This window comes from Cebus imitator, unplaced genomic scaffold (assembly GCF_001604975.1).
Source record: "Cebus imitator isolate Cc_AM_T3 unplaced genomic scaffold, Cebus_imitator-1.0 Scaffold85, whole genome shotgun sequence".
Classification (NCBI taxonomy): domain Eukaryota; kingdom Metazoa; phylum Chordata; class Mammalia; order Primates; family Cebidae; genus Cebus; species Cebus imitator.
This window is the reverse complement of record NW_016107400.1, coordinates 3,990,123-4,000,384: the sequence shown is the minus strand read 5'-3', so window position 1 is coordinate 4,000,384 and position 10,262 is coordinate 3,990,123. Positions and strand designations below refer to the sequence as shown.

At 45.8% G+C, this 10,262-nt stretch overlaps 1 protein-coding gene across 7 annotated transcripts in view; it reads left to right on the top strand.

The window, feature by feature from the left end:
- DNAH3 (dynein axonemal heavy chain 3) overlaps positions 1–10,262 on the top strand; it is a 237,164-nt gene that overhangs the window by 163,331 nt on the left and 63,571 nt on the right. For all 7 annotated transcript variants that reach the window (XM_037740562.1, XM_017534343.1, XM_037740566.1 and 4 more), the window contains 3 exons: positions 564–729; positions 1,959–2,175; positions 5,962–6,144. In XM_037740562.1, coding sequence (XP_037596490.1) covers positions 564–729; positions 1,959–2,175; positions 5,962–6,144 — 566 coding nt within the window. The remainder of the gene's footprint in view (positions 1–563; positions 730–1,958; positions 2,176–5,961; positions 6,145–10,262) is intronic.

Below are 10,262 nucleotides of genomic sequence, written 5' to 3'. Positions count from 1 at the left end.
GCCAACACAGAGTCAAACCCTGCCTCAGCTGGGCGCGGTGGCCCACGCCTATAATTCCAAAACTTTGGGAGGGGAAGGCAGGCAGATCACTTGAGGTCAGGAGTTTGAGACCAGCCTGGCCAACATGGTGAAACCCCATCTCTACCAAAAATACAAAAATTAGCTGGATGTGGTGGCAGGAGCCTATAGCCCAGCTACTTGGGAAGCTGAGGCAGGAGAATAGATTGGACCCAGAAGGCAGAGGTTGCAGTCAGCCAAGATTCCACCACTGCACTCCAGCCTGGGCGACAGAGCAAGAATCTGTCTCAATTAAAAAAAAAATTTTTTTTAAAGGCTGTTGTAATGGGCTGATAGCTCATCACAAAGTTAAGCGAAAATATCCCACTAATTAGCCCGCACTTCCCAGGCACCCATTATGGTCATTCACGGTCGCATCCCTAGAGCACCAAGGGAAAGCATGCCGCCACTTACCCCACCAGCATCTTTGGAAATACCCACTTGCCTCCTTGGAAATACCTACCTACCTTAGAGAAAGAAAATTAACAAAATCTCCTTTTCATTAGCCATGAGTCCAATTGGAGACGCCTTCAGGAACCGCCTGCGGATGTTCCCTTCGCTGATCAATTGCTGTACGATTGATTGGTTCCAGTCCTGGCCGACAGATGCCCTAGAGTTGGTGGCTAACAAATTTCTAGAGGATGTGGAACTTGATGACAACATCCGGCTAGAGTAAGTGTTGATTGCATTTTAGGACTCCAGATATTCCAAATTGGAAGTCCAGATGCTGGCTCTATTTTTGTTGTTTTGAAGATTTCTCAATTTGTGTATAGAAAATGTCTTATGCTTTTAAATTGAATCACAGTTAGTTGGATATTTAATAAGCATCTTTTCTAAAAAAGAAGAAAATTTTGGCTGGGCACAGTGGCTCACACCTGTAATCCCAGCATTTGGGAGGCCAAGGCAGGCGGATCACCTGGGATCGGGAGTTCGAAACCAGCTTCTCCAACATGGAGAAACCCCGTCTCTACCAAAAATACAAAATTAGTTGGGTATGGTGGTGCATGCCTGTAATCCCAGCTACTTGGGAGGCTGAGGCAGGAGAATCATTCAACTTGGGAGGTGGAGTTTGGGGTGAGCCGAGATTGTGTCATTGCACTTCAGCCTGGGCAACAAGAGCAAAACTGAGTCTCAAAGAAGAAGGAGAAGAAGAAGGAGGAGGAGGAGGAGGAGGAGGTGGCGGCGGCGGCGAGGTGGAGAAAATTTTATTATTCAGAATTGTCCTGGAGATATGCACTATTGTCCTAGCAATGAGAACCTGGATATAATGATATAGCTATTTCAGTAGTCCTAGAATATGCATTCTCAACAGGAATGATATTGCTGCTGAGACCACAAAAAAATTGATTTTTGTTTGTTTGTTCATTTGTTTGTTTTTGAGATGGAGCCTTGCTCTATCCCCCAGGCTGGAGTTCAGTGGGGCAACCTCCACCTCCCAGGTTCAAGTGATTCTCATGCCTCAGCCTCCCCCAAGCAGCTGGGATTACAGGCACCTGGTCTCTACTAAAAATAAAAAACTTAGCCAGGCATGGTGGCACACACCTGTAATCCCAGCTACTCAGGAGACTGAGGCAGGAGAATCACTTGAGCCTGGGAGGCAGAGGTTGCAGTGAGCTGACATCGCACCACTGCACTCCAGCCTGGGTGACAGAGAGACAGACACTGTCTTAAAAAATAAATAAATAAATAAAATGAAATCATTTGTGTAAGAGTATGAACCTATGCACCTGCCCCGTCCTCCTCTGCCTCAGCTCTGTTGACATGTCTTCAGAGAGTTTGGATTATAGTGGGTCGTAGTCAGTGTAAATGCCTTCTCACACCCTCATGTCTGTAACCAAAGCTGTGCTGGATGTCCCTGGGGGATGTTGGGTCCTGCCTAACTGCCTTGGTGTCCTTGGCAGGGTCGTCTCCATGTGCAAATATTTCCAAGAAAGCGTCAAGAAACTGTCACTCGATTATTACGACAAACTTCGAAGACACAACTATGTTACCCCCACATCCTACCTCGAATTGATTCTGACCTTCAAGACGCTCCTGAATAGCAAGAGGCAAGAGGTGGACATGATGAGAAACCGCTACCTGACAGGCTTGCAGAAACTCGACTTTGCAGCTTCACAGGTAAGCGCTGCCAAAAACAGAACGGAGACAAAGAGGCCTGGGATGAGGTGGATGTGCTGAGGCACGTGTTCAGATGCAGAATTAAGAGGACACCAAGTAAAGCAGCATGTGACCCTGCATTTGCAGAACGTACCTTACCTACATCACTGTAATCCCTACCCTGTGGGATCCTGTCTTTAAGATTTTGATATTTTGTTCATCATGGTTTTTTTTTTTTCTTTTTGCATTAATTTTGATTTCTTAACCTATTGTAATAATGTATCATTTATATTGAGTACTGTTTTTTTTAAAATGCCTCCTTAAGTTTTGTACTCAAGGTGAGTCCCTCACTTGTCTCATCTTGTAGGGAACTGGGCAGGATAAGGCAGTGAGTGGTTCAAGACATCTTTGTGGAGTCAGATCGCCAGGAGCATATTATTTCACTTCTTTGAGCCTCAGATTCCTCTTCTATAAAAAGGTGAAGGCTCAGTGCAGTGGCTCACCCCTGTAATCCAGCATTTGGGAGGCCAAAATGGGAGGATCACTTGAGGCCAGGAGATTGCTTGAGACCAGACTGGGAAAGATAGCAATTCCCCACCTCTACAAAAAAATAAAAATAAAATTAGCCAAGTGTAGTGGTGTGTGCTTGTAGTCCCAGCTACTTGGGAGGCTGAGGTGAGAGGATCACTTGAGCTCAGGAGTTCGAGCCTGCAGTGCGCTATGATCACGACACGGCACTCCAGTCTGGGTAACAGAATAAGACCTTATCTCTTTATTTTATTATAATTATTTCTTTGAGATGAAGTCTTGCTCTGTCGCCCAGGCTACAGTACAGTGGCATGATTTCGGCTCACTGCAACCTTGACTCCCGGGTTCAAGCAATCCTCCTGTCTCAGCCTCCCAAGTAGCTGGTGCTACAGGTGTACACCACCACACCCAGCTAAATTTTGTATTTTTAGTAGAGACAGGGTTTTGCCATGTTGGCCAGGCTGGTTTTCAACTTTTGACCTCAAGTGGTCTTCCCACCTCAGCCTCCCAAAGTGCTGGGATTTACAGGCATGAGTCATCATGCCCGGCTACCTTGTCTCTTTAAAAAAGAAGAAGAAAAAAACGTGGTAGCAGTTTTCACTGCATAGGGCTGTTATGAAGAAGAAGTAAGCTGACACAGTGCAGCCTTTAGCAAAATGCCTGGCACATGAGTTATTAATTAATTTGTTCTTAGAGCCACCTGAAAAATTATCTAAAATGAAAGCCATTCTAGGAGATGGATTTTCCACCCCAATAAAGAACTGAGGCCATTGATTGATTGACAGAGCTTAGCTCTGCGCACAGCAAACCCACAAACACTGCAACACACGGATGGGAGAGAACACTAGAAATGGCCTCTGTTGCTCTGTCCCTTGGGATGTGAGTCCCTTGGGGGGTCGTTGGTTTTTAGAGACGTTGAAACTGAAGTCTGTCCAGACAAGGGTGAGGTCAGTCATGTCTGAGGAGCAGCAAATGGACCCAAGATGGTCTAGACCAGAAAAGAAAATGATTGTACCAGTTAACATTTTTTGAGTCCCACTGCATGCCTAGTGCTGTGTGTGAACAAAATATTGTTATTATCTCCACGTGATACACAAAGAAACCAGCACACAGAGAGGCCAGGTGACTTGCCCATGATCACACAGCCTGTCGAGTGGTCAGGCCAGAATGGAAACTTAGATCTGCATGACTCCAAAATCCATGTCCTACCCAGCACAGCCTGCCATGCTTCTGGTCTCACACAGGCTCACTGGAGGCAGTGGGTCCAACGTCATGAAAACTCTCTCCAAATACATGAAATCCAACCCGATTTGTCTGAGCTGCCTTAAAAGGCAGAATCAGGACCAGTGAGTGAAAACTTCAAGGGGTAAATTTTAGCTCTGTGTCAGGAAAATGTAAAGCTTCTTTTTTTTCTTTTCTTTTCTTTCTTTTTTTTTTTTTTGAGACAGAGTCTCGCTAGGTTGCCCAGGCTGGACTGCAGTGATGAAATCTCGACTCATTGTAACTTCTGCCTCCCAGGTTCAAGCAAATCTCCTGCCTCAGCCTCCTGAGTAGCTGGGATTATGAGCGCCTGCCACCATGCCTAATTTTTATATTTCTAGTAAAGACAAGGTTTCACCATGTTGGCCAGGCTGGTCACAATCTCCTGACCTCAAGTGATTCGCCTACCTCAGCCTCCTAAAGTGCTGGGATTATAGGCTTTAGCCACTGAGGCTGGCCTAATGGGTTTAATTGTCTAAAAAATGGCATAGCTCTCAAGAGAGGTGGTGAGCTTCCCATTATTAGAGGAGTTCAGAAACCAGAAAACCACTAGGCAGGAATGTTTTCTAGAGAATCAGACTGTTTGTCTCAGTCAGCTTTGTGCTTCCATAGCAAAATATCCTAAACTGGGTGGCTTGAACAGCAAATGTTTACTGGCTTCTCACAGTTCTGGAGGCTGGGAAGTTCAAGATCAAGGCACTAGCAGATTCAGTGTTTGGTGAGGGCTCTCTTCCTGGTTTGCAGACAGCTGCCTTCTTGCTGTGTCCTCACATAGTGGGAAAAGACAGATCCCATTTGGCTTCCCCTTTCTATTATATAAGGGCGTTTACCCCATCATGAAGGCCTCACCCTTGTGACCTCTTCTACCCTAATTACCTCCAAAGGCCTCACCTATAATTACCATCGAATTGGGGATTAGGCTTCAACATATCATTCTGAGGAGGACACAAACATTTAGTCCACAGTACTATTGGGAAAAGTAGCCTTGAAATAGCCTGAGATAGCTTTCTATCTCAGCTGTCTGTTTTTTCTTCACAGCCTTTAAAAAAAAATGTAGCTTTAAAAAAGTATTTTAGTTGAGCACAATGGCTCACACCAGTAATCTCATCACTTTGGGAGGCCAAAGCAGGTGGATCACCTGAGGTTAGAATTCAAGACCAGCCTGGCCAACATGGCAGAACTCTGTCTCTACCAAAACTACAAAAATTAGCCAGGCATGGTGGTGGGCGCCTGTAGTCCCAGCTACTTGGGAGGCTGAGGAAGGAGAATCGCTTGAACCCTGGAGGCGGAGGTTGCAGTGAGCCGAGATTGCACCACTGCACTCCAGCCTGGGCAACAGAGTGACACTCCATCTCAAAATAAGAAAAAAAAATTATTTTAACTTAAAAAAAATTTAGAGACACCGGGTCTCACTATGTTTTCCAGGCTTGTCTTGAACTTCTGCACTTAAGTGATTCTCCCACCTCAACCTCTCAAATTACTGGGAAAAAAAAAAAAAAAAGGTAGCTAAAAAAAATTTCTTAACTTGCTTTTGCTCTCTCTCTCTCATTACCCCAACACTAGAATATAGACTCAGTGAAGGAGAAAACTGTCTTTTAACAACAATTTTTTAGTTTACAATTATATATCTAGTGCCTAGCACAATGCTTGATAACGACAACACAGAGTGTAAACTCAATAACTGTGTTGAAAAAAACAATGAGATGGGCCGGGCACAGTGGCTTATGCCTGTAATCCCGGCACTTTGGGAGGTTAAGGCGGGCGATCACCTGAGGTCAGGAGTTCGAAACCAGCCTGGCCAACATGGTGAAACCCCATCTCAAAAAAAAAAACAAAATGGAAAAGAAAAAGAAAACCAATGAGATAATCACTAGGAAACAAATATGTACCTAGGACCATGTTAAAATCATTAGTACATATTTTCTGCATATGTCATTGGTTGGAGAACCATTAAAACTCTTGTCTACTCTGCCATGTTAAGCACTGGCCCTGGATTCCTCCCACCTCTCTCCTTGCTAGGTAGCGATCATGCAAAAGGAACTGACTGCCCTTCAACCTCAACTCATCCTCACCTCTGAGGAAACTGCCAAGATGATGGTGAAAATTGAAGCTGAGACGAGAGAAGCTGATGCAAAGAAACTTCTGGTGCAGGCAGATGAAAAAGAAGCCAATGTTGCTGCTGCCATTGCCCAAGGGATCAAGGTATAAAGAAAGAGAGGAAAGAGGAAAGGGAGGGAACTAGTGCTGCCGAAGGAGCATGCTCATGCCCATCTTACAGATGAGAAAAGTAAGGCTCAGAAAGGGTAGGCAAGACTGGGCGCAGTGGCTCATGCCTGTAATCCCCGCACTTTGGGAAGCTGAAGTAGATGGATCACCTGAGGTCAGAAGTTTGAAACCAGCCTAACCAACGTGGTGAAATGCCATGTCTACTAAAAATACAAAAAGATTTATCTGGGCATGGTGTTGCACACCTGTAATACCAGCTACTTGGGAGGCTGAAGTAGGGGAATTGCTTGAACCTGGGAGGCAGAGGTTGCAGTGAGCTGAGATCATGCCACTGCACTCCAGCCTGGGCAACAAAACTCTGTCAAAAAAAAAAAGAAGGAAGGAAGGAAGGAGGAAGGAAAGGAGGGGAAAGAGGGAAGGAAGGAAGGAAGAAAAGAAGGGGAAGGAAGGAAGAGGAAAGAAGGAAGGAAGGAAGAAAGGAAGGGGAAGGAAGGACGGGAGGAAGGGAGGGAGGGAGGAAGGGAGGGAGGGTAGGTGACTTTCCCAGCATCACATAGCTGATAGGTGATGAAGCAAGTCTTTCTGATACATGGCTGAATACAGGAATTATTATTGTTTTCCAAATATTCTCCATCTCACTCACAGTCAAGGCCTTATAAGACCCAACATATGGGCAGGTGTGTTGGCTTACACCTGCAATCCCAGAGCTTTGGGAGACAAAGGCTGGAGGATCACCTGAGCTTAGGAGTTTAAGCCCAGCCTGGGCAACATAGCAAGATCCTGTCTCTATAAAAATAAAACTAAAATACTTAGCCAGGTGTAGTGGCACACCCATGTAGTCCTAGCTACTCAGGAGGCTGATGTGAGAGGATTGCTTGAGCCCAGGAGTTTGAGACTGTAGTGAACTACTAAGATCATGCCACTGCAATCCATAGCTCACCGCAGCTTTGAATTCTTGGACTGAAGTGATCCTCATGACTCAGCCTCCCAAGGAGCTAAGTAAGACGCTGTGTTGTCTAAAAAACAACATTAAAAAAGTGGCCAGGCGTGGTGGCTCATGCCTATAATCCCAATACTTTGGGAGGCTGAGGCGGGTGGATCGCTTGAGTCCAGGAGTTCAAGACCAGCCGAGTTTGAGACCAGCCTGGGAAACATGGTGAAATCCCATCTTTACAAAAAAAGTATTTTAAAATAGCCGGGTGTGGTGGCATTCACCTGTGGTCCCAGCTAGCTACTGAGGAGGCTAAGGTGGGACAGTCTTGAGCCCAGGAGGTGGAGGCTGCAGTGAGCAGCCTGTACTGGAGGTACAGATCGCACCACTGTACTCCAGCCTGAGTGAGAGAGCAAGACCCAGTCTCAAAACCCAACCAACAAACAAAAAGACGCAATATGTTTTTACGTCATCTCTTAGCATTTTTCCCACATTCCCTGTACTTTGGCCACATCGGTCTCGTAGCTATTTGTTAAATAATCATAAGCCACACTCCCAGCCCAGAGCCTTTGAACTGGCTGTTCCCTCTACAAAGAATGCCCTTCCTTTTGATATCCACATGGCTATCTCCTTAACCTCCATCATACTTTTGCTCAATTATGTCTGGTGTGTTGTAGGTGTGGAATAAATATTTGTTGAATGACAGAATGGTGAACCTAGAGGAAACCCGTTTGAAGGTGATTCTTGTGCCAGAGAGGAAATAGTCCTTGTAAAGACTTGACCTACATTCAGACAGAAGAAAATCTGCTTCTTCTATTAGCACTGATATGATGTTGTATATTTCACAAAGCACTTTGAAGTACATGATTACATTTGAGCATTACAACTACTTTGAGACTTCAGAATAACAGATAGGGCCAGGCATGGTGGCTCATGCCTATAATCCTAGCACTTCAAGAGGCCAAGGTGGGTAGATCACTTGAGGCTAACATGGCAAAACCTTATCTCCACTAAAAATACAAAAATTAGCCGGGTGTGGTAGCGCATGCCTGTAATCCCAGCTACTCAGGAGGCTGAGGTGGGAGAATTTCTTGAACCCAAGAGGCAGAGGTTACAGTGAGTCAAGATTGCACCAATGCACTCCAGCCTCAGCTACTGAGTGAGATCTTATCTCAAGAACAACAACAAAAAAGACAGACATGGCCATCTGAGAACTGACAGTTTTGAGGTTCGGCAGTGAATTGACCTTCCAGAGCTGCATGGCTAGTTAGTGGGATTAGAAGCCAAGGTTTGTGGCACTTACCTTAAGATACTTGAACCTATGCGCCCACTGAACAGAAAAGTCTCTCAACCATTCTTCAAACAGGGGCTTGATCAAAAAGTAGCCTATGTCCGTCTTCTATCATAAATAGGTCATGGCGGCTGGGCACGGTGGCTCATGCCTGTAATCCTAGCACTTTGGGAGGCTGAGGCAGGCAGACCACATGAGGTCAGGAGTTCGAGACCAGCCTGGCCAACATTGTGAAACCCTATCTCTACCAAAAATATAAAAATTAGCCAAGTGTAGTGGTGGGCATCTGTAATCCCAGCTACTCAGGAGGCTAAAGCACAAGAATCATTTGAACTTGGGAGGTGGAGATTGCAGTGAGCCAACATCATGCCACTGCACCAGCCTGGGTGAAAAAAACAAAAAGGAATGGGGCATTGTCTAGGAAAGGACAGGTGTTTTTGATTGGCTTTGCTCTACTGAGTCCAGAGACCTGGCCTGTGGGAGATCGCCTGGGTGAGTCTGATCCTTGTCAGAGTCACATAATAAATACCCTTAATCACAGATGCTTGTTCACTTATAGTCCTAGTGGAACAGACAGGAGGTGAATGGAAACCATCAGTGATAATAGGCCAGGCATGGTGGGGCATGCCTTTAATCCTAGTGGCTTGGGAGTCTGAGGCAGGAGGATGGGTTGAAACCAGGAGGGATTTCAGACCAGGCCGAATAACAATAGTGAAAATGCTTCTCTACCAAAAAAAGAAAAAATTGGCCAGGTACAGTGAAGCATGCCTGTAGTCTTAGCTACTCAGGAGACTGAGGCAGAAGGATCACTTGAGTCCAGGAGTTCAAGGCTGCAGTGAGCTATGATCACACCACTGCATTCAAGTAACAATTCTGAATTTTCAGCTTTTCTTTAAAAAACGTCAGGCATTCTGGCAACACTGGAGCTATACTCCCGGGTTGCACTCATCAGCAGTATTAAATAGATGCTGCCCCTGTGTGTTCCAATTCACCAAAGCCCCAGCCCCACCCACTTCCCATACTCACTGGCCTGGCCCCTGAGGCACATGAATTGGCAACTCGTTTGTGGTCCTGTGCTAGAATCAGGTACATCGGGGCTCAACTTTTGTTCTGTCCTTTCCTAGCCTCAGTGTCCTCATCCATAAAATGGGAGGACTAAGAGAAAACATGTAACGTTTGTAGCCTGTGCCAGAGCGTAAGGGTCTATGTTAGTGAGTCTCCAAAACTGCTGTTTTTTGCTCTATACCAAGGGGACTTGCCTATGTGACCAAAGCTAGCTCCTTTCCACATGTGGGTCACAGAGGGAAGGAGAGCAGTGCAGCCAAGATTCTGCTCTGTAGTGTCAGCAAACAGCGACTTGCTAGAGCAGCAGGGAGGTGCGTGATGGCATGAGGTTTGTAAGGTGGTGACCCGGATGCCCCACCACACCCACTTCCAGGCAATAGCTGCCACATCAGGTTTCGGTGTAAAGGGCGAGGCCCAGTGCTCTGCCATCCCGCCCCTCCTCCCAGGAGTGACATCCAGGGATGAGTCAGGAAGTATAGGAAACTGCCCAGGGAGAAGAAACCAGTGTCTGATGTGCAGCTTCCCTGAGGCTTTTGTGTGGAGCAGAATCCCTTCCTGGACTTTTCAGGGTTGTGGTCCTCCTGCCCAGGAGGACTGCTAATTTTCTCTAATCTCCCCACACTCCCAGAAATGACACAACGTGGAATAGTCCCTAGTAGGGTGCCGAATGCACAGAAGGAATGCAAATAAAATCCATATTAGAAGTTTCTGTTTGATCCTAATTTGCCTTTAAGAAACATAAAATTTAGTGTTGCTTTATATGGAGACAAAGTTAGTTCCCTGCTCTTTACCAAAAAAAAAAAAAAA